At 41.0% G+C, this 24,735-nt stretch overlaps 1 protein-coding gene across 3 annotated transcripts in view; it reads right to left on the bottom strand.

Moving 5' to 3' along the window:
* NNT (nicotinamide nucleotide transhydrogenase) overlaps nt 1-22,528 on the bottom strand; it is a 95,165-nt gene extending 72,637 nt beyond the window's left edge. The window contains exons 1-5 of one of the 3 annotated variants that reach the window (XM_049648101.1): nt 22,043-22,528; nt 16,466-16,669; nt 11,453-11,682; nt 8,930-9,147; nt 4,450-4,537 (exon numbers count right to left, since the gene is read on the bottom strand). In XM_049648101.1, the coding sequence (XP_049504058.1) occupies nt 4,450-4,537; nt 8,930-9,147; nt 11,453-11,682; nt 16,466-16,622 (693 nt within the window). In that variant the 5' untranslated portion in view covers nt 16,623-16,669; nt 22,043-22,528. Of the gene's footprint in view, nt 1-4,449; nt 4,538-8,929; nt 9,148-11,452; nt 11,683-16,465; nt 16,670-21,487; nt 21,622-22,042 lie in introns of those variants that run through there. The other 2 variants (XM_049648100.1, XM_049648102.1) reach the window with 2 other exon arrangements.
* Nucleotides 22,529-24,735: the final 2,207 nt, after the last annotated feature.

Below are 24,735 nucleotides of genomic sequence, written 5' to 3' on the forward strand. Positions count from 1 at the left end.
AAAAAAAAAAAAAAAAAAAGCTAGTCAAACCATACTCCAGTGACCTCTAAGCAGTGTCTCCGAGATCATGTGAATTGATCTAGATGGTGAAGGTCACAGGGGAGGGTGTTAAGCTACAGGGAAGGGGACAAAGAAGGAGTACAGAGAACAAGCAGGCTCTGGGCTCCAAGGCACCAACCCTGCTCCACACAATGAAAATGTGAAATAAAAATAAAATAAGAAAAAATCACAGGACTAGACCAAGTTACCCTGAATCCAGAAATAACAAAAGACCTCATAATTTAAAAGGCAGAATCGCACAATAATAAAGCCAGGTAGATCTGACAACAGGAATTTACTCTTTCTCTCCAGGATGGGGTGAAGGAAAAGACAGAGGTTAAGAATCGGAGTGAAATCCCGAATCGGCTACCAACTAGTTCTGGGTAACTTTGAGCAAGCTGCTTAGTATCTGCAATAACACAGTTAAAAAACCTTCCCAGAAGGCAGTTACATTAAATGATGGGATATAAAGCACTGACTGCTAACTGGCACAACATAGACATAAACTCAGAAAATAGGGGAAAGGCCATGGGAAAGGAATGACCTTTAGGAATGTTCTTAATTTCCAGTCAGTTAACCTGTTCTTCCGCCTGACCTCCCCATCTCAGTTAAGGGCACTAACTGTGCAACGTAACCATTCAAGCCAAAACAGGGAGGTCATCTTGTGCCCTCCCTTTGCACATTTCTACCTCCAATCCCTCAGCAAGCACTCTTGGAGTTAACCCCCAAAGATCTCCCAATCCACCCCCTTCTCTACATCTTTACTGCCACTACCTTCCCAGGGTACTATTTCAGCAATCAATTCTGAGCAGGCCTTGCCTTCACTCTTCCCCCTACTATCCATTCGCCCATAGAACTTCCAGATGACTTTTTTAAATCCTCGTGAGATAATAGAATATATATATATATTCTATTAAGATACAGAACTCCTAAAACCCAAGAGCATCAGGAACATTTTTTGTTTCAATATCTGGTCTTTGACCCCAGTTAGTGACAGAGTTCCTAAATCCCTTAGAATTTTGAGGGTGACAGCAGTGTCTTTTGTTCTAATGAGTTGACTGCTGGTTGGCTCCTGGATGACAGCTGACCACCAGAAAGCCCATGGTTAGCAGCTGAGAATTTTCAGTTCCACCTCCCATTCTCCAGAGAGACGAGAAAGGGCTGGAAAAGGAGTTAATCATCCATTGTTCCCACGTGATGAAGCCTCCATATAAAAAATCCCCAAAGTACAGGGTTTAAAAGCTTCCAGGGTGGTGAACACACAGAGGTACAGGGAAAGTAGTGTGTCCAAGGAGGGCTCCATGCCCCTTCCCACATCCCTTGCCTCATGCATTTCTTCCATCTGGGTGTTCACCTGTATCCTTTATCATATCCTTCTATAACAAACTGGTAAACAGTAAGGAAACTATTTTCCTGAGCTCTGAGTTCTAGCAAATTAACCGAACCTAAGGAGGGAGTCGTGGGAACCTCCAAATGATTTATAGTCAATCTGTCAGAGGCACAGGCAACAACCTGAGCTTGCGAATGTCATGTGAAGCGGGGAGAAGGCAGTCTCGTGGGACTAGCCCTTCACCTGCGGGATCTGACACGACCTCCAGGTAGACAGTGTTAGAACAGAGTTAAGTTGTAGCACACCCTGCTGGTGTCACAGAATTGCTTTGTGTGGAGAAAACCCCCACATATTCGGTGACCAGAATGTCAGAAGTGAAGCGTTCTATTTGAAAAAAAACTGAGTTTTTCCAAAACAATCCTGAATCAGACACTTCCCTCCTCTGTGAGAAAATGTGAACAAGACCTGTAAAGAGAAGCTCAACGTCACCCAGCCCCAACCTACCTTTCCACCATCATCTCCAATCGCTCACCACACTCCAGACCAACAGCCTTTAGTCTGCTCTTTCCCATCCCAGGGCTTCATACGTGCTGCTCCTTTGGAAGCTCCTTTTCCTACGTGCTGCTCCTCTGATATCCTAAATACCTGGTTTCTTTCGCACCATCCATTAGGCCTCGGTTCTAATGTCAAATGGAAGCCTTCCCATCACCCTAGCAAAAGCAGCTTGCTCCCATGACTCACTATCCTATCATCCTGTTCATTTCTTTTATATTTAAAATGATCTCACCTATTGATTAGATTATGTATTTATCACCTCACCGTGGCCCCTACTAGAGTGTAAGTTTCATATGACAGGGATCTCCTTTGCCTTATTCATCCCATAGTCCAGCTCCTAGAGCAGTGCCTGGCATATTGGAAGCCATCAAATAACTAACTGATAGCTCACCGTAGACAAGTAAGAACCTTCCATGTTTAAAGAAAAGTCAAATAAAGTATTCTTCAATCTACCTTGATAAACTCACCTAATGTCTAATTCTTCAATATGTAACTATTTCTGACATGTAACCAAAGTCCTTGAAGCTGCAATTTAAATTCGCAGGAAAGACAGTCACTTTTCTACCTCTTAAGGGCTGATTGATTCTCCTTCCTTTAAGCCTCTGGTCTTTTGTTTCACTTTTTAATCTCTTATATATTCACAGCTTTCCTCTCAGCTTCCACATAGTTTGAGAAAGAGTCTAACCAAAACTGAGTAGCAGATTTGTGCATCAAAGCATTTGGCCAGTTTGAAAACAGCATTCAGGGACACCTGGGTGCCTCAGTTGGTTAAGCGTCCCACTCGATTGCAGCTCAGGTCATGATCTCACAGTTTGTGAGTTCCAGCCCCTCATCGAGTTCCTCACTGTGCTTGGGATTCTCCCCCTTCCCCCTACCCATCCCCTGCACAAGCATACTCGCACGTGCTCTCAATCTCTCTTTCAAATAAACTTTAAAAATAATGAAATAAAATAAAACCAGCATTCAACTTCTGGCCACCATAAGTGCCAGACCCATTCTCATGATCCTGACAAAGGAGTCAAAACGTCATCACTTCAGGGGCACCTGGCTGGCTCAGCTGGAAGAGCATGTGACTCTTGGTCTCAGAGCTATGAGTTTGAACCCCACTTGGGTGTAGACATTACTTAAATAAAATAAATAAACTTAAAAAAAAAACAAACATAGTCACTTCACATAGCACATCTCTGTTGTTGTTTGCTAACTTCCTTGTTATGTATTCTGGCCTCCACTCGAAGCACTTGCATTTTCTTTACCTGGCCTGTTCTTAAAGCAATTTATTTCTCAAAGCTGCTAGTATCTTTTTTTTTTTTTTTCATTTTTTTCTAGGAGATTTATTTCATGTGAGTTCTCGGTTTATATAACAAAGTACATAAGAGCAGGAAGCACTGAGTAAACCTATGCCTACAGGCAGAGAGTATGCTCTTCAGATAGATGAACAACATTTAAAGTCCTATTTTCTATACCGAGACAACATGCTTATATGGTCAATTAGTATATGTAATGTTGAAGGGTCATAACATAATCTATTCTTTTACCTAGCCATCCCAACCTGTCATCAACTGCTCCTCTCTGCTTTCAATCTACATTAAAGAAACCACACCCATTCCCTTTGCCAATTACCCAAATACACCACCTCCCTTTTTCCGTCCTCTTAACCCATATTTGAAAAAAAGTGAAGGGGTGCTTGGGCGGCTCAGTTGGTTAAATGTCCAACTCTTGATCTTGGCTCAGTGATCTCACGGTTCGTGGGAGGGAACCCCAAGTTAGGCTCTGCGCTATCAGCTGGGAGCCTGCTGGGGATTCTCTCTCTCCCTCTCTCTCTCTGCCCAGTGAAAAAACTAAAACAATCTTTTCTATGAACAAAATGTCACAATTGGGAAATCTAGAATCTACAAAACTAAGACAATCTTTTCCATGAACCAAGTGTCACAACATTGGGAAATCAACAATCTACTGAATGGTATCTTGAAGCTTTTTCAAACATCAGTAATAAACACCCTACATACACAGAACAAGTTATCCAAAACCCCTTTAAGAATTCAAGTTACTAAGTAAAAAAAACAAAAAACAAAAAACAAAAAAAAAACTAGAACTTCCAGAAATGTCAAAATTCTTTTTTGTCAAGCAATCATAAACAGCTTTGAGGCTCTACCATATATTTGTACCAAATATACACAGGGTTAACACTGTGAAGTTAACACAGGACAAAACTTTTAAAATAACTGTATTTTAGTACTACACATACCCTTACCTTTAAATAATTCATATTATGGGGGCTCCTAGGTGGCTCAGTCGGTTGAGTGTCCGACTTCGGCTCAGGTCATGATCTCACGGTTCGTGGGTTCGAGCCCCACGTCGGGCCCTGTGCTGCCAACTCAGAGCCTGGAGCCTGCTTCAGATTCTGTGTCTCCCCCTCTCTCTGCCCCTCCCCTGTTCACGCTCTGTGTCTGTCTCTTGATAATAAATAAACATTAAAAAAATTATAAATAACTCATATTTGAAGAAACATTAAAAGTTCTACCTACCTTAGCTGGAGGAACTTTTCCAGCAGCTGTGATCTGACCAGTAAAAAACCGTCCAAAATGATTTGCTGCTAGTACAACAGCTTTGTAGCTGAAAAAATAAATATTTCCATAAAATTAAAGAGATTAGACTAATATATTATTGTAAGCCACCAATGAAGCTTTAATAGTCAAAGATAATCACTAACATTGAAATTGTACCTACTATGTGTCAAAAACCGCTGAGTGCTACATGTATAACTACTCCTTTAACCTCCTCCACAATCCTACAGACAGGTACAGTTTTTACCTTCATTTTATAGGTGAGTAAACAGACACACAGAGAGTGGAAGAGACTTGCTGTCACTCGGCTAGCAAATGGCAGAACCAGAAGCCTAACCCTGGCTGGCATCCTACCTCCACAAGCACACTCTTACCCACGATGTTCCCTGGCCTTTTCAGAATGAACACTGCAGAAGATCAGTTGGTGTAAAAAAAGAAATGAAGGAAAGACCAAAAAAAATGCTAACAACGGTTTTCTCCCAGTGCTGAAACTACAGACACTTCAGACTTTCTGTTTTACTTCACTGTATTGTCCAAATTTTCTTTAATGATTATGTAGTATTTATGTCATAGGGAAAAACTTTAAAATGAAAAAGAAACGAGATATAGCTATATGCTTGTATATAATAAAATTCTAACCTCAAACCAAACCAAAAAAAAAAAAAAACAGAAAACAAAAAACAAACAAACAAAAAACTTCCCCTGAGGCAGCTGGGTGGCTCAGTTGGTTAAACATCCAACTTAAGCTCAGGTTATGAGTCGCCATTTGGTTCATGAGTTCGAGACCCACTCTGATGGTGCAGAGCCTGCTTGAGATTCTGTCTCTCTGCACCTCCCCCACTTGTGCACACTCTCTCTCAAAATAAATAAATTAAATTAAACAAAACAAAAAAACTTCCCTTGATTGCTAAGATTTGAAAGTATGGAATTTTGAGACACAGTGACCTCTGTGCAGGGCCCAGTTCTACCACTAACCGGCTTTGTGACCTTGGGTAAATTTCTCTAAGTCCCTAATCCTTGGTTTCCTCATCTACAGAGTGGGGACAAAAAGAGCATCTCTCAGTGTTGTTATGAGGACTAAGTGAGACCATGCAGGTAAAGCACTTAGCATAAAGCCTGCCATCATAAGTGTTTGGTAAATACTAGTGTTTTTGGCTAAAGAAACATTCTGTGCAGCAAAAACAAGTAAAATATACCACTTATACCATCTTTTCTTACGAGGATACTGTTAACATATTATACCAATTTCATTTTCAGAGCATTTTATCCTTAGAAGGCACCTCTACACATTAACTATAACACGTTATAATTAAAATTACGATGCAACTATTTATTAAAATCTACCTGCTGACAATAAAACCTTTCCCTGATCATATTTTTTTCCTGGCCATATTTTTTATAAAATAATATTGATATAATAATTGATGCAAAAGCATATAATGGTAACCACTACGACTTTAAATCATATTATAGCAGAAAGGCAATATTTTAGAGACCACATTACTTGTTAGTCTTACTTCTGAATCCAAGTGACAGAAACTTTCAAAAAACCAAACATGATAAAGATTCAAAGGCCACTGTAAGAAATTTTGGAATTAATGTTTTAAAAGATTCAGCTGCTATTCTGAAACAAATAACAAAAATGAGATGAGTTACACAGGAATGTACAAGAAAACATTGATAGTGGGGAAAAGTGATAACAGTTTGCCTTTTTTTGATGACAGCAAAAAAAGCTCAGAATGGACATGAATGAACTGGAAGGAGCGTGTCTTCACTGTAATATGGCTGTGTGTGTGACTTAGATAATGATTTATCACGTACTGTGTGGATAAGTATCCTAGAAGATGCACCTCAAACTATGCCCTTTGCATATATCGGCTCAGGATGTAAGATAGCGATTCTTCAAACTGTGTCCCATGGATCCCCAAAGGTTCAAATTCCAGCCAACTCTGGGGCCATAATGGGTGGGGTAGAGAACAAACATGTTTCTGGACACCCCTCCGTCCCTCAGTTCAACTAAGGCCATTCTGCTCTTATTGCATTTGTTTATATTGCCTCATAATATGTCATTTGCCCAAAAGATTCTATGGCTAAAAAGCACTGGGCTGGAACCACTGGCTTTGATAACCTTTCATATTCTACATTTCACAAGACAAAATCAAAGATCACATTGTACGTTTTCTATGGAAAACATTTAAGTCTCAGGGCACTTGAGTGGCTCATTCAGTTAGGCATACAACTATTGGTTTCGGCTCAGGTCATGGTCTCACAGCTCGTGAGTTTGAGCCCCGCATCAGGCTCCTGGCTGACGGTGCAGAGCCTGCTGGGGATTCTCTCTGCCCCTACCCTGTACTCGCGCACTCTCTCAAAATAAATAAGTAAACTTTAAAAAAAATAAAAGAAAATCTTTGAAGTCCCATGATACATAATGTAACTTTTCTACAAACAAAATAATATGGCAAAAATTTATTTTGTCCTTTGGTGTATACTTTATATCACAAAAAATATCTTCAAACCAACCATTTGCTATATTATAGTAAGGATAACAAAATGTGTTTTTAGCTTGTCCTTTTTGTTTTCTGCTTTTCTTTCAAAAATGAAACCCAAAGTAGACTCTATTTGATCTATTGGCCTAGCTGATATGCTACACCTAAGCTATAAAACCTAAGAAAACCTTCAGGTCATGTGTCAGGCCATAAAAGGCTTTATTCACATTAGTCTCTCTTGCATGCGCTGTTTGATTTTTTTTAACCGTTTTCGTTTGTTGGTGCCTCATTCATATTAGCAAACTGTCACTATCAGCAGTTTGCATGCTTAAAATCTAATTCAACTATCTCCTGAGGAGTTGATTTCATAAGCATCTTCGATTTCCAGATTTTTTCCGCTCTCTAGGCAGTCAGCAACACGATACACCCCATCCCCCCGGGCAGGCGTGATTGCTCAGTCAGAGCCCTGTTCCCCAGAGCAGGAGGGGCCTTAGTCTCCTCTCAGCACAGCTCTCCAGGCAGTAAAGTGGGAACGCAGCAGTGGCGGGCAAAGGTAAGAGGACGTAGTTAGCCCTCAGTTATCAATATGTGGGTTGGGGGGGGGGGGTGGTAATAATTTTTTAAAACTTTTTTAACATTTATTTATTTTTGAGAGAGAGACAGGGTATAAGTGGGGGTAGGGGGGTACACAGAGAGAGGGAGACACAGAATCCAAAGCAGGCTCCAGGCCCTGAGCTGTCAGCACAGAGCCCAACGTGGGGCTCAAATTCATGAACAGTGAGATCATGACCTGAGCTGAAGTTGGACACTTAGCCGACTGAGCCACCCAGGTGCCCCTATTAATACGTGTTTTGACACCAGGTAGAACTTTGCCAAATACAGACATTTTCCATATTTGCTAAATATTTTATGAATTTACCTAAGCAAAACATAATTAAAATGGTAAATGCTAATATGTATGTGTCAGGTTGAACAATATGAAACTGTCAATATCTGACCTTTTTTGACCTATAAAAACAGCAATTTATGTTAACTAACTTACTGTGGCAATCATTTCACAATATACTGATATATCAAATCATTATATTTATATCTTAAATTTACACAATGCTATATGTCAATTGTCTCAAATAAAATCTGAAAAAAAGTAGCAGGGTGCCTGGGTCGCTCAGTCGGTTAAGCATCCGACTTTGGCTCAGGTCATGATCTCACGGTTTGTGGGTTCAAGCCCCGCATCAGGCTCTGTGCTGATAGCTCAGAGCCCAGAGCCTGCTTTGGATTCTGTGTCTCCCTCTCTCTGTCCCTCCCCCACTTGTGCTCTCTCTCTCTCTCTCTCTCAAAAGTAAATAAACATTAAAAAAAATTTTTTTAAGAAAAAAAGTAGCAATTTCTACCTAATGTATACATGTGTATACACGCATATACACACATACATGCAAGACAGTCTATTCCTCATACAAATAATTTCACAATCATTTGCTCTGGTGGAAGACTTCTACCCATGAAGAGTAGAATATGAAGAGTCATTTCTTTTAACTATGAAATAATAAACTGAGCCTTAAAAAATAAGGGCACTTTTGGTGCACCTGGGTGGCTCAGTCAGTGAAGCCTCCAACTTCAGCTCAGGTCATGATCTCATCATTTGTGAGTTCAAGCCCTGTATCAGGATCTGTGCTGACAGGTCAGAGCCGGGAGCCTGCTTTGGATTCTGTGTCCCCTCTCTCTCTACTCCTCCCCGACTTGTGCTCAATCTCTCTCTCTCTCTCTCTCAGAAATAAACATTAAAAAAAATTTTTTTTAATTAAAAAAATAAATAAATAAGGGCACTCTCAAAAAGCTTTTATCCCCAACAATTATTACAAGTAAAAGCACTGTAAGAGAGAAGAGTCACAATGAGCATGTTTCTAGAGTAGCACTGTGCTTTGTTCAACCAAAATGGAAAGGAATCAACATACCCAGCAATGTTGGCCATGGAGCTTAGCGCGTCATATCCCTGAGCAATCGTGACTCTTGGAACCTGGTCCATCGCCAAAACTGTAGTTTTTCTTTTAGAAAGTTTATTTAGCAAGTCTGGATTTTGGGCTGGGTAAATAAAGCTAATCAATGTTCCCGATGTCTTTAAAAGGTCGGCCTCATGAACACCTAATGTTGGATTAACCATGGGAGCTCGCACCTGAGGAAAAAAAGTCAAGTCACTGATTAATAATGTAAATACCTTTATCATATTTTTAAGTAAACAGGACAACCTAAATGACATGCCATGATTGAAATAATAGGCCAGAAGTAATCTTTCAGCAATAAACTTTGGACTAAATTCCTAAACAAGGTAAGGAGCACCAAGATCTTTGCCATCTGTCCTCTGACTGATGACCAACCTAGGAACTGATCTGAGTAAAGAGCATGCTATCATTCTGGAAGGTTTCCCCCCCCACCCCAAAATTTTATTTTTAAGTAAGGCTCATAACATGGCTTTACCATTGCCAGCTTTTCCTAAGTTTCTGCAGAAACACATTCCGATAAGCAGATTCATTTGTGGGCTTTTAAGGTGTGTTTTATATCCAAGTTTAAAATCGATCTTCAAAACACGTATCATGTCCTTAGCTCTAAGTTCGCAGTAGCACTTTTAGGCAAGTAAGCCCAGAAAACAATAGCTCAGGGACTTAAATTTTTAAAGGAAACAGAAACACAAACACTGGGTCAATATTTTCATTTCATAGCACTTCATCTCATTTACCTAGGAAACATCTTTGTTACTGCCATTTCAGTTGTTGATCTGGTGACACATATGATTTTAATTAAGGTTCTGGATTCTAAGACTCTCTAGGGGCGCCTGAGTGGCTCAGTTGGTTAAGCATCTGACTTCAGCTCAGGTCATGATCTTGCGATTTGTGGGTTCAAGCCCCACATCAGGCTCTGTGCTGACAGTTCAGAGCCTGGAGCCTGCTTCAGATTCTGTGTCTCCCTCTCTCTCTCTCTCTCTCTGCCCCTCCCCCACTCATTCCCTCCCTCCCTCCCTCTCTCTTCTCTCTCTCTCTAAAATAAACTTAAAAAGACTCTCTGGCAAGGTCTATTTTTCCTCATTGAGAATCTAAAATATAGATTTAATAAAAATTAGAGGTCAACTTTGAATTAATTCTACTGGCCCTTATCAAATGCTCAGCTGAGACTGTTGGCATATGAGTGAGTTAAGTCAACAGAATGTTTTCCTGAAAGTGCTTTTTGGATCACTAGTTCCCCAGGATATTAACAGGCTTGACTCAAAAATAGTTTACTAATGCAAGTATAAAGTTATCTAAGTTACTATATCATAGGATTTCTCCGTGCTTGTAACATGCTCATACACACTGCGGATCTAAAGGAACACAAAGTGCTTCCACAACTTATATACACCCTACTAACCCTTTATTGTGGGGTATCTCAAAATGTTTTGATCCCTAGAGCATATGTTGGAATGGATCATACTCATTTTTCTATTTGCCCTAAGCTCTTTTACTATACTAAGTTATATCACCAAGTATCTGTACACCTAAACACTTTAAAAGTTTTGGCTGAATTGCAACTTCCCCACATACCATAAATTTCACTGTTAATTTCCACACCAAAAAATTGTTTTGTCTTCTGCAAAGATCACTACTCTACCAAGTTATTCAGTAGAATTTATGTTAAAAAAAAAAAAAAAGCAAACAAACAAAAAAAACAGTTACATGATTGATGCCCCTTAGAAATTAACACACATACCAAAAAAAAGCTGGTCTTTCCTGAACAAGTGAGGAGCTTCTTTTTGCCTAATAATCATGCTACTACAATCCCTATCTCCCTCTTTGTCTTGGTTGCAGAAGGCTTAGGATTTAGGCTAATGCTGCTCCCTAATAATTACCTAAGGTACACTTGTGATAGTCCCTTCCTTTTTCCATATGATTTTTTTTTACTTCAGATTTTATGTCTGAAGCTCTTCAGCACATAGATTTCTATTATACATTAAGACCTTTCATTAAAGTAGGTAAGGCTGTCTCTACTCAGCCCCGTGCTGCTTTCTCCAAGGCAGCCCTGCCCTCTCTAGAAATAGCACTGAGGTCAGTTAAATCACTGTTCCTTCTACATATCAGAAGATCAGGGTACATTCAGTCCTAGGAGGAGTCCCATGCCCTTTTTCCATCTTGTAGCAGTTAAATACTCACCTGTGGGTATTCTGGATATGTATGAACCATGAAGTGCAAATTCTCCCTAGCCAATAAGAAGGGCATTTCCACATGAAAATCTAAAAAGGAAGATCACTTTTTCTACTCTCATGGTTAAACAGAGATCACACTGCCTGATAAAAGTTCTACCAGACTATGAAGAATATTCACAACATGCAACCATTTCTCTGAGAAAAGGCAGTGTTTGAAAATATGAAGAGTTATAACAATATGATTTTTCCATGAACACTTTTTAAAAAGCGAGCATGCTATAAATGAGGGGTGGAAAGGAATAATTACTTTGACCACCAAATCAGAAGCCAGCACTTCCTTCGCTCCTTGGATCTGGGCACCTGCTGCTCTGTAGTGATCATCAGAAAACTTGGAAGCTTCGCCAGCACCCGATTCCACGACAACACTAAAACCCTGCTTGACCAAGGCCTGAACACCAGCAGGAGACAATGCCACCCGTTTCTCATTTTGGAAAATCTCCTTGGGGACGCCAACAGTCAGTTGCTTATATGGAATTCCTACAAAGTGAGGGGAAGAAAGAAGGAAGGAAGGAAGGAAGGAAGGAAGGAAGGAAAGAAAAGAAAAGAAAAGAAAAGAAAGAAAGAAAGAAAGAAAGAAAAAGGGAGAAAGAGAGAAAGAAAGAGAAAGAAACAAAGAAAGAAAAGGAGAAAAGAACGGGAGAGGGAAAGAGAGAAAAAGAAAGAAAAAGAAAAATTAATTCAGTAAAAAACATAAAAACAATGTTTTAATAACAGTTCAAAAAATGAAAATGGGCAGTCTGTTCAAAATATACTGAACAAGTTGCTGCTCAAAATAATGTTCCTGATTCATAATCATAATTGAGTTTTTTGAATAATGGGAAATATTTATGTCCACTCTCTTAAATTCCAAATATTTCATTTAACCAAATAGCTCTCTTCAAGGCACATGACTAGATTATTCTTAGGAAAAAAATGGGTTGAGAGATCAATCAAAATGCTAACTCCACTCTTCAAACTAATCCTCTGGGATTTATGGTTTCCTTGTCCTCACCTTTAAGGAAGACAGAACTAATTAGCTGTTTTGAAGAACAACCCTATACTAGACATATTGTTGGCTACACTCAAAGTTTCCTTCCTGGCAATTTGGCCACAGGCAATTCCTCACAGATTTCCAAGTGTTGTATCCTGAGACCCTACATTCTTGGCCACAGCGGATAAGACCAAGGATCAACAGCTGGGTCAAAGATAATAGTCTATAGGCCAGAGAGTCCCTGAGATGACTTACATAGGAACTGCCTAAGGACACTCTATGTTGGCCAGTGATGACCCAACCCATTCAGGTACTCTTAGTGTCTGAATGCGAGACCCACAGAAAAGGACAGGGGGAGTAAAGGGTACAAAAGCTATCTGTAAGCAGCCATGAGGTTAAAGGTAGACAAAGGGAGGTCTACAGCAACAGTAGCAGAAACATCAGTAGTGGCGATACAAAGAGGGAAGATGAGCCATAGCTATGGAATCCAGAATACCATTCCACTTTTCCTAGAAGTAGATGAGGGGTTTCCCAGGCTTCTGTACTTCCCAAGAATACACCCAATAAACCCTCACCACAAAATAGGACCTTGATGCAATCCTGTTCCTTGTAACCCAAAAGAGCCTGTATAAAATAAAGTATTTATATATGGCTCTGAACAATTTTAGCTAAAGTTGCTTTTGTTGTTTTATTCAACGTGCAGGCACAAATAGACTTTTCTTTTAAAAAAAATCTGCTTCTGTATGTTGTACCAAAGTTCAGGAAATCTACTCTAGCAACCTAAACTCTGAAAATACATAATAAAAAAACAAATTATCTCTACAGAGTAACAATATTGAGGCCTTAGAGAAATTAAGTCAACTTAAAAATACCTGCATTCAAACAGAGTCTTAAACCCCATACTCCATTAGCAGTAATAACTAAAAGTAAGCCAAAGGCAAACATGTGGTGAACCTTAACCTCTGTTTGAAGGAGAGGGAGGAAAATAATAGAAAGCTGGAAAATATTCCAGATTGATGTGCAAAGTTAAATCACATAAACATCTGGAGTTCACTTATCTGACAAGGTCAAATTACCTAGGCCCTATATACCGTAAGTCAAAGAAGCCACCAAAGACAAATGAAGTCCCATCAAACAGGTTCGGGAGCCAACTTGAAAGGCCAAATATGAAACAATTTGAGCATGAAAAAGAATAATTAATTGCAATGTAATAAAATACATCTGAGGATGTTAAAATGCAAGAGTTCATTATGATACTCAAAAAATAAATATTTTTTAAAAGCTTCATTGGCCAACTTTAGCGGGTGTGTGATAAGCAGAATAATGGTACCCCATAGGTGTCCACACACTTCTAATCCTCAGAACCTGTGAATGTGTCAGGATACACAGCAAAGGAGAATTAAGGTAGCAGATGGAATTAGAGTTGCTAATCAAATGACCTTGAAATAAGGATTAGCCTGGATTATCTGGGTGGGCCGACTGTACTCACAAGGATCCTTAAGTGTGAGAGAAGAAGGCAGAAGAGCCAGAGTCAAATAGTAGTCTGAAGATGCTATGCTGCTGGCTTTGAAGATGGAAGAAGGGGCCACGAGCCAAAGAATATAAGCAGTTTCCAAAAGCTGGACAAGGGAAGGAAACAGACCACCCTTAAAGTCTCCAGAAGGAATACAGACAGCCCCACCGACACCTTGATGTGAACCTAGTGAGAGCCATTCTAGACTTTGGCCTCCAGCAGTGTAAGATAATAAATTTGTGTATGTATGAAGTTGTGTTACAACTTGTTACAGCTGAATAGAAAACTAATACTTTAAGAAAACCAAGAGATTATTACCAAAACTATAAAGAATGGAACAGAACCAAACATTTATCCCACCTTACCACTACAACCTCAGGGTAACTAAATAACAGAGGGAAAGTTTTTCTTTATAGAAAAATTCTAGCTAATAAATGAAGATAAAATGATAGTGTACCACCATTTCAACCCCCCTCCCCATAAAACCATGGATTCAGTTGATGATCATTAAATGGCTGTTATAGCCTTTGAGTGAAAAACTGATGGGAGCTCCATAATGGATGAATATCAACATCTAAACTCACTGATTAATTTTCCTGACGAAACGCCACAGATAGTACATAGCATCCACCTATGAAGTATTCTTGTCAAAAAAAAAAACAAAAACAGAAACAAACAAAAACAAACCTGAGTCTAACCAAGCCTCTAGGTCTAGCTAAATGGTACAGAAAACACAAGGAACAGAGAAACTAGTTAAATAATATGAAGGGAATTCATTCAGCCAAACCCAGAATGTGAGAAATTCTACAGGGCAACAACTACATTCTTCAAGAAATAAAGAAAAAAGAAAAAAGAAAAAAGAAAAAAAAAAAGGAGAACAGAGATCAAAAAAGACCTGAGAGATACAGTATGCAAATACAACATGTGGACCCTGTTTGGATCATTATTTGGATAAGACAACTGTAAAAACAGAAACTGAAAAAAAATGAATACTGACTGGAATTACTTTTCACGCTTTGCAATGTAGTAATGAAATTGTGGTTATGCATTTTTTTAAAATAGAATCCCTATCTTTTAGAGATAAAAAGTAATTATCTGGGAAATAGTCAAGAACTACAAATTAAAAGTCTCCTGCAGAGTCAATATAGAGATCTTGATGTCCATGCCTTTACTCACAAGGAAAATTTTCATGTCCTCAGTGCAGTTACTTACTTTTATCTTAGACACAATTTTATCACGCTTGGATAAGCTGGCTTTCTAAAACACCTAAAATAAAAATCTGAAGAGGGATGCCTGGGTGGCTCAGTTGGTTAAGGATCCAACTTTGGCTCCGGTCATGATCTCGCAGTTCTTGAGTTCAAGTCCCGCATCAGGCTCTGTGCTGACAGCTCAGAGCCTGAAGCCTGCTTCGGATTCTGTGTCTCCCTCTCTCTTTGCCCTTCCCTCGCTTGCACTCTGTCTCTCTCTGTGTCTCTCTCTCTCTCTCTCAAAAACTAAATAAACATAAAAAATATAAATAAAAAAATAAAAAATAAAAATAAATAGAAATAAATCTGAAGATAAAGTTGAGAGCTCTCAGGGACAGGTACCCTGCCAACAGTCGCTTGTCACATGAGAAGAAAAGAGGCTGTGAAATCTATTAAAGACAAACATAAGAACTCAAAAAGCATAGCAGTGTAGGGATTCTGATTGCCCAGAGTCCTGCAAACTTAAATTAAAAAGAAGGGCATTATTCTATGTGGCAAAGACAGGTATCTATCCTAGTCTTCCACCTGAATAACAGAATGCCAATTTTAGTTGAGTTTGTCCCCATCTGGAATAAAGGACCTCTTTTGTGTCCAAGTCTCCCTTACAGCTAAATAATTGCCGCGTGTCTGAGTTTTTGCCAATGAGGTACAGAGTGCTATGAGGGTCTTTGCACAAAATGCATAATAAAGGGATCTCCCTCAGCTTAGGGAGCCCTTGTTTAGCCTCTCCTTCTGACCTGCGCACAAGAACAGACGCGAGTGGGGACTCTAGCAGGGAACACCTTGTAGGCTACTCAAAGACTTCAGCTCTTCCTCTGCATGAGCTAGGACACTGGTGGCAAATTCTGAGAAGAGTGCCATGATCTTTCATTTTAAAAAGATGATGCTTTTGTGTATAGAACAGACTGTTGTGGGGGTAAAGGCAGAAAGCATAGAGAGCACTTAGGAGACTAGCACAGCAGTCCAGGGGAGAGATGATGGTGGCTCGGAACAGGACGATAACAGTGGCGATGGTGAGAACAGACCCTGGATACAAGGTAGAGCTAACCCATACCTACTATGAAGACCAAGATGACTCCAGGGTTTCTGACCTGAGCAACTGAGATGAAGCTGTCATTCAGTAAATCGAGAAGCAGTACTACAAATTAATTGATACACTCAGTTGTTAGTTCCCCAGCATAGATGAGCCATATACAGTACAATTCCTCAAAAAAGACCAGGAAAAAGGAAGAGCTGCTAAGACAAATGGTTACTATGAGCAATAGTTTCCCGGATACAACTCAACTGGTTTATCATTTCTCTTGTTCTATTTTATTTTCTTCTCTATTAGCACTGACAGTCAGAAACTTCTATACATGGAAAATATTTTTAAAAGCACTCATTAGGGTTTTTTTTTTTAAACGAAAAATGATGACTCACCAACACCAGGCTATAAAACTGCATCGCTTTTCCTTTTATCAATCATCAGGAGATCCGTTAGCTCCTACAACTTTGAAGGTTTGATCTATATACACTGAAGTGAGACTTTACCTGGTTTGGCAGGGGCTTTACACCACAGTGCCTGATGAGTATGAAATGTTCGTAAAAAATCCTTCTTCCTGGGTATAATCTTACAGGACCCCAAATTGCTACGTAAAGGACACGAACAGCCAGTCACCACGGTTTTCAGTAGGTTCGCCATGTTCATATGAGCTCCCAACTTCCTAAATCCCAAATTTCCTTGAGGGTAAATCACTAAGAAGAAAGAAAATAAAATATTTATATGCCAAGAGAAACATACTTTGTCATTTGAGCATCAAAAAATTTTTTAAAAAAATACTAATTCAAAGAGCTTGGAATATAACAGCTGTATGTGGGCATCTACAGTGAATTTTATTTGCCAAGTCCTCTACTTAGAGAAGATGCTTCAGAAGTTTGTTTCCAATTCATATATTTAAAACTCGGAATCCATTCTCCCACTTAAAACTGTGGTTAAAAACTCACTATTCAATTCCAAGCCTTGGTCACCTTAATTGATCCTTAATGTAGCAGGGAAGCTAAAAAAGAAAATTGCTATAGAGTCCAATCACATCTTACATGAAAGTTATCTTCTAAGTCTGCATGCACAGCAAAAATTGCATAGTCACCCTTGGATTTCCCTTAAATTGTCTATAATGCTGTATAGTACAATAGCAACTTGTTTAGCTACCAATGTTGTACAGAAAACACTGGCAACCTATTCAGTGCAGCAAGATGCTTATCCTGTAAGACCCCCTGAATTGAGCCTGAGTGAACATGAGATTCGTGTCTGCCAAGTGCTCATCTCAAGAAAATTAAGCATGTGTGGGATATGACTCCAATTTTAAAAAAGAAGAATGTCAATATCACATAGGTTTGTGCTTGTAGATATGGGTGTAACTAGGAACTCTTCCATCAGTGGTTCTCACAAGTGGCCACTTTGCACCAGCTCTAACTGGGCTGGATGGAGGATCACTGACCTTTGCTGTTACTGACCTAAGCTTCAGTGGCAACCTCCATTGTTCTCCATGGCAGATCCCCAGGGGTGCATGGAAGGCATGGAAGGCCCACCATCCCCTTGATTCTCAGAGTTCCCCCATCCTTCTTTTCTTTCCTTCAAAATCAGGAAGCAGAAGATTTGGAACTCTCAGTCAAATTCAGCTAACTCCACCAACTACACGTTTAGGCTCTGCCCCATCATGTGGGCCCTCAGGGGGCCCAGCACCCAATCCCAGCAGTTCCATGAACATTCTTCCAGTCTCCAGAGGAAGAAGGGTCTAGTTCACTCAGAACTGCTGCCACAACTCCCTGAAGCAACTTCTTACAAATACCAGAAAGCAACACGGGGGATGGAAATCCTTAATCCAGATGGTGCTTATTCTTAAAATGACCTTTAATTCAACAAACACATATAGAGGGCTGAGTTTCAGAGTCACAGTCATTAGAAGCATCTGTGGAATCAAACTGGAACAGATCACACGCTCTGAGATAAGAAAAGTCAACAAGTAATAACACTACAGAGTAAGGCAAGTCCAAAGTTCTTTGAGGGATCAAAGGAGATTATGTCCTCCTACAGAGCTCAGAAAAAGAAAAAAAAAAACACATTTGAGATAGAGAGAGTAATATGAAAAAAGCTAAGGAAGAGGAAGTATGCAAGATGGGTTCAAGCATGCAATCAAAAATGTATAATAATGCTTTGCACTTGAACAGGTTTTTAGATTTTCAGTGTTTCCACATATGTCATTGCATTTCAATCCCAAGCACCCCTGAATCCCATAAATATGCTCCTCATTTATTCATGGGTCACTTCTGGGTTGTTCATGGCTGAACAGAGAGCAAAAAGTTCGAAATTCAGCCACATATTCAAAACAGTCACTGAATCTATGCCAACAACCAAGGGAGATACAAAGATATATAAAAGGTAAGTCTTGCCTTGGGCGAGATTTGTCCTACCATTACCAATGACCTAGTCTTATCTCTGCCTCCGCATTCACTCTAGTTTCTCTTCTTAGATCATCCCAGCTCCCCAACAACCACTGTTTTCATGGGGGCTGATGAGGTTTACCCAGACCTCATCAGGGAGAGAACAAAGCTAGATATAATAGAGCCCGTGTATTGTCTAAGTTGGCCACTCACTCCCTGTTCGACCTGAATCTCTCTGCACCTCAGTCTGCTCATATATAAAAGCACAAGAAAGTTTGTTTGTCAGGCCCCATTACGCTCTAAAACATTTATGAATAGATAAGATTTTACAATGTTTTAAAGCAGAAGTCCTGTTTCAGGCCATCTGGAAAAACAGCCCTGCCTACTTGGAAAATGGTAATTTGATGTTGAATAGATCCCTGGCATCAGATGGCAATTAAGGCAGAGGACTTCACAGGCCAATTTCGCCCCAAAATTCCAATTTATTCAAGTTATAAACATGTAAGACAGTGAACAGAAAGTAGTTTTATTGGTAAGGCACCAATTGACTCAGTTAAGTGTCTGCCTTCAGCTCAGGTCATGATCTCACGTTTCTTGAGTTCAAACCCCATATCGGGCTCTCTACCATCAGCACAGAGCATGCTTCAGATCCTCTGTCCACCCCCCCCCCCCCCTGTCCCCCTCATACTCTATCTTAAAAATAAATTTAAAAAAGGCACCTGGGTGGCTCAGTCAGTTAAGCGTCTGACTTCGGCTCAGGTCATGATCTCACAGCTCATGAGTTTAAGCCAGGTGTCAGGCTTTGTGCTGACAGCTTAGAGCCTGGAGCCTGCTTCAGATTCTGTGTTTCCCTCTTTCTTTGCCCCTCCCCTGCTCACACTGTGTGTCTCTCTCTCCTTCAAAAATAAATAAACATTAAAAAGTAAATAAACAAATAATGTTTAAGAAAGTAGTTTATTGGCAAGAACAGTCCCTATGGCTAAGCCTAAATTAAATAGAAATGACACTGAAATATATTCAGAGAATATTTGAATTTCCCCTATCATTATTTTAAAGCTATTTTATTCATGTGCTTCTATGGCTTTGAAGCAATGGGGGAAAGCTTTGCAACTCAAAACTGAAAAAAAAATTTAGTATACCACTCATACAGCAGTGTAATGTAAGTTATTTGGGCAACTATCTCCCCTAATAGGTACTAAAACTCTTGAGGGCAAGCACGTCAGAATGATGACAGCCTAGAGGCTAACAAGGTGAACTGTGGGTTGCAAGCCCTCATTCTGCAATTATTAGCTGTGTCCTTGACAAGTCAGTCACTTACCTTCTCTGAACCTGATTTTCTCATCTTTAAAATAATAGCACCTGTGTTATATAGGGTTGTTGTAAGGAGTAAAAGGACACAATATCTCTATTGCTATTACTACTCACTTTGGTATTACCTCTGGCCTGGTGCTTTGCACAGAGGAAAACAACAAGTACTTTTTAACTGAATGAATAAATAACTAGGACTAGGTAACCTGAAACCTGCGTATCTACAAAAACACATTCTCCAGAGTTTCAGGAAATTTCCTTCGAAAACGAAATGCTGTGTAGCCTTGTGGAAGATTGATTCCATCAGCAAAGGTAAACAGCTTAGCACATTGCTGATAAAAAAGTAGTCCTAAACTGTCCATTTAATAAAAAAATTTTTTAAAGCCAGGTTTGCAAATAAAAGGTGTGCAACAGAGAAAAGGGGAATATTTTGTCTTCTTTAATTTTTTTATAGTTTCAGATTTTTACTTAAATTCCAGTTAGTTAACATATAGTGTAATATTAGTTTCAGAAGTAAAATTTAGTGATTCATCACTTACATATAACACCCAGTGCTCACCACAAGTGCCCTCCTTAATCCCCATTACCCATTTAACCCATCCCCCCTCCAGCAAACCTCAGTTTGTTCTCTATAGTTAATAATCCAGTTAAGAAATGGGCAGAAGTGGGACGCACGGGTGGCTCAGTTGGCTAAGGAAGGGACTCTTGGTTTCCGTTCAGGTCATGAGTTGGAGCCCCAGCACGAGATCTGTTTGGGATTCTCTCTCTCTCTCTCTCTCTCTCTCTCTCAACATAAATAAATAAACATTTAAAAAATGGCAGAAGACATGAACATTTTTAAAGAGGGAAGCACTTTAATAAAAGCATGCAAACACCATGGGAAGAGTCTGTTCTAAAAGACTCCTTATAAAGAGATCGCTTTAGGACTGCCCTGCACCACAGGGCGAATAGAGGACGCCTGCCACCGTAAACAAGTTACGTTTTTAAAGCGAAACATACCAACCAAGGACACAATACCCTACAGAAGCTTAGACTGGCAGGCAGCGTGACCTCGCCCAAACCCACCGGTCCCGCCCCTCCTTGGGCAACTACACTACAGCTTGGCTGGCATCTGCGCGGGACCGCTATTTATAACCTTCCCTGGAAGCCTATTGGCCCCGGTCGCTTTACAGTCATTCCTCCTTGGGGGTTCAGATAAGCTCTGCCCCCACTGCTGTCTCCTCCCGGTCGCCAGCCCGGGCCCCTCTCTCTGCCTGGATGAAGTTTGCTCAGACCACCAACCCTCACAGACATACACACTCACAACTTTCGCTCGCCACCTCGTAAGTCTCCAAACGATCGCCGACCCTGAATTCCCTCAAGGTTCAAGCACAATTTCGGGGCGTCCAGCTACCACCTCTCTGGGCGCACCCTCTATGGAAAGTCCTCTATGACCTCCCCCCTCCTCCCATTTTGCTGGTCGAAATGACCCCTTACGACTCCCGCTGTCCTCCCAAAGCTCCAAGACCTGCACCTACACAGCTGCCGCCTCGTTCCCTGCCCTCTGCAAGGACCCAGTTTCCCAACCACCCACCCGCTCCCTTCCACGTCGCCCCGGCAAAAGACAAGGAATGGGGCCCTCAAGGCACGGTTCTCCTTCCGGACCCCAGCCTCTGGCCTGCGGGCGCCCGGGTGCACCCCACATCCAGGTCCCTACCGACCCCGCCCCCTTCTCCCTGACAGGTCTCCTCCCCTGCGGGGGCCTGGACCATCCCCAACAGCCCCGCGCCCCCTCCCCAGCTGTGCCCCAAACGCGCCCCGGACTGCCCGCTCCGCGCGGCTCACCTTGGCTGGGAGGCAGGGCGGCCGGGCAGCGCGCCGCGAGGGAAGCCGCGCTGGCAGCCCTGGGCTCGGGCCCCGAGGAGCTGCGCCTCCAACCCGGAAGAACAGCCCCAACCCGGCGGCGGCGGAGGCCACGTGACGGCGGCGCAGCCCCCCAACCCCCACCTCCAAGCCCCCTCCTCCGCCCGGAGCCCTCTCCCCACCAGGCCCTTCTGCCCTCCGGGCCCCCAGAGCCTACCGCCCTCCCTCCGGACAAGAAAGCGACCGCACCAAACGCCCTCTTAGCGCGCCAAGGCTAGTTACCCCAAAGGGCCCTCCACTCCTGGGTGGCAACCAAAACCTCTTTGTCTTGGGCTCGACCCGAGGCCCCCTGCCCCGCCTCCGCGCCTTCCCTCGGCGCGTCCTTGTCAATCAAACCTGGAGCCCAACGCGGCCGCTGAAGTTTTCAAGGCTACATTTGCTCTCTCCCCTGGAGAGCCAGTTACAATCCCAAGTGTGATTTCCTCTCTAGTGTCCCACCAGAGCAAGTAAGAGGGTAATATAATTCCACTTTGGTACCTTTCCTCTAGCACTCTAGGAAAAATCAGAACTTCTGTAACAGAAGAGGACCAAAAGGAAAGTGGGAGGAGGCCAAGGGGTGGTGAAGGGCGGGAATGAGGGCGTTGTTGTTCCTTTTTGCCGGGAGAGGTGGAGTTAAATTCCTCGGAAACGAAGTCAAGGCCCGAAAATTAACACACGTCTACGTATTCGTCTTCCCCCGATGGGCCCAGAGAAAGCCGTGTGCTGCTGGTAGTATTAATATCCAACGGCTAGAGAGCGTCTTTGGTGGGCCTTAAGTGTCTTGAGAAGGCCTAGGTTGATTTCAGCAAAACATGAGCCTATTTGTTCTTTGCGCATAGTTCTGTTAGTCTGCAGGTGTTTTCTGATTGAAAGTGGGAAGAATAAGATTTACAGTATAAAATGGTTCACTTGCCCAAAGCTGAATCATCATTAAGTGTCAGCATGGTCACTGCATTTTACTTTAAGTGAAATATTTGAGATTGGCAAAACAGATATTCCTTTAGAAAGAAAGAAAGAAAGAAAGAAAGGTCAGAGAAACCCTTCCTTTAAGAACATCTCTTGTGTTTAACCAGCATAAAAGGTCATTCAACTAATGGACTTTCACTGACATCCAGAGGATGTCAAGGGAAAACACTGCCCCTCTTGTGAAAGAGCTCACAGACAGGAAACGACACAAGCCCCATGTTTTAAAAACTATAATGAACTATGATAAATGCAACCATAGAAACAGGTTCCAGATACTGTAGATTCAATGAGGCAGAAGTAACTGATAAGGATTAAAACTAAGCCCCTTTCACGATATATGTAAGTCAAATCATTATGCTATACACCTTAAATATATACAGTACTGTATGTTAATTATATCTTGGGGCGCCCGGGTGGCTCAGTCAGTTGAGTGTCTGACTTCAGCTCAGGTCATGATCTCATGGTTCATGAGTTCAAGCCCCACGTGAGGCTCTGTGCTGACAGCTCGGAGCCTGGAGCCTGCTTCGAATTCTGTGTCTCCCTCTCCCTCCACCCCTCCACCACTTGCTCTCTCTCTCTCTCTCTCTCTCTCTCTGTCTCAAAAATAAAATAAACATAAAAAAAAGAAAAAAGAAAAAAAATTATATCTCAATAAAACTGGGGGGAAAAACTAAAACTGGAGGGGAAAAAAAAAAACCACTTGCTTTAAAACCTGAGGGCAGAGTGCCTGGTGGCTCAATCCAATCCTGCTCTTGGTTTTCTGCTCAGGTCATGATCTCCTAGTTTGGTTTGGGAGTTGGAGCCGCCTTGGCCTCCAGGCTGACAATGTGAAACCTGGTTGGAATTCTCTCTTGCTCCATCTATCCCTCACTCCCTCTCCCTTGCTTGCACACACTCTCTCTCAAAATAAATAAACTAAATAAATAAATAAACACTGGAGGCAGGGGGTTGCTGCTTTTCTCTTTCAAGGCTTAAAAATCAGTGGTTCCCAGATGGGTACAATTTTATCCCACCATGTCTGGGGACATTTTGATTGTCACAACTGCAAAGGGGAGGCATCTAATGGGTAGAGACCAGGGATGCTGCTAACCACCCTTCATTACACAGGACAGCCCCTTACAACAAAGAATTATCTGGCCCCAAACATCAATAGTGCTAAGACTGGGAAACCCTGGCTTAAATAAATGCTCAATGTGTTATTCAATTTCATCTTCTTATGATTATAGCACATCAATTTCATCTTCTTATGATTACAGCACATTGGAAGAAATCCAAGGAGGACATACCACTTCTCACTTTTTCTATTAAATAGTAAGTATGTGGTAATTTTTAAAATTCATTCTTCTCATTTATCCAACAAAACTTGGGTGCCATTGCTCCAGACGAAAACATTTGTCATTTGGAAGGTTCTGTTCTAGGCCCCAATCTCCTACAGAATAATTACAAAATATTCCTAGGAGTCCCCAAAGAAAATTGGATTAAGTTCCAAAAGTTTGTAAGTTAGTTGCTTCTGAATCTTAGAAACTGCCTTGTATAAAATTTTTGCAAAGATTTTATATCCCCTGTTAGGTTTTAAGGGCTTTGTCCACTTCGATATCTGCTTCTTTCTCCTTGACTTTCTCCACCTCCAATCCTCATTCATAAAAGTATATATGCGTATATATATATATATATATATGCATATATGCAAATTTTCATTATAGATTGTTCTATGCTTTTAATACTTTAATAATCACTTAATTTAAATTAATAAAAACTTAAATGATAAATATTTAATAAATACTTAATGTAGGGGTGCCTGGGTGGCTCAATTAAGCGACCAACTCTTGATTTTGGCTCTCAGGTCATGATCTCATGGTCCTGAGATCAACCCCTATGTTGGGGCTCCAAGCTGGGCAGAGAGCCTGCTTAAGATTCTCCCTCTCTGTCAGCCCCTCCCCTGCTCACACTAAATAAATAAATAAATAAATAAATAACTTAAACTTGGACAATCCAATTTTATTTTTTTTAAGATTTATTTTTACATAATCTCTACACCCAACGTGGGGCTCAAACTCACAATCCTGAGACCAAGAGTCGCATGCTCTACTGACTGAGCCAGCCAGGCTTCCCTGGGTGGATCCAATTTTGAACATTCAAATTTAAACCCCCTGAAATTTAGGAGACGTTGTACCCACAAATGCTTAAAGATAGTATATACTATCTTTAGTAAATATATACTGGGA

The sequence above is a fragment of the Panthera uncia genome (assembly GCF_023721935.1).
Source record: "Panthera uncia isolate 11264 chromosome A1 unlocalized genomic scaffold, Puncia_PCG_1.0 HiC_scaffold_17, whole genome shotgun sequence".
In the NCBI taxonomy this organism is placed as follows: Eukaryota; Metazoa; Chordata; class Mammalia; order Carnivora; family Felidae; genus Panthera; species Panthera uncia.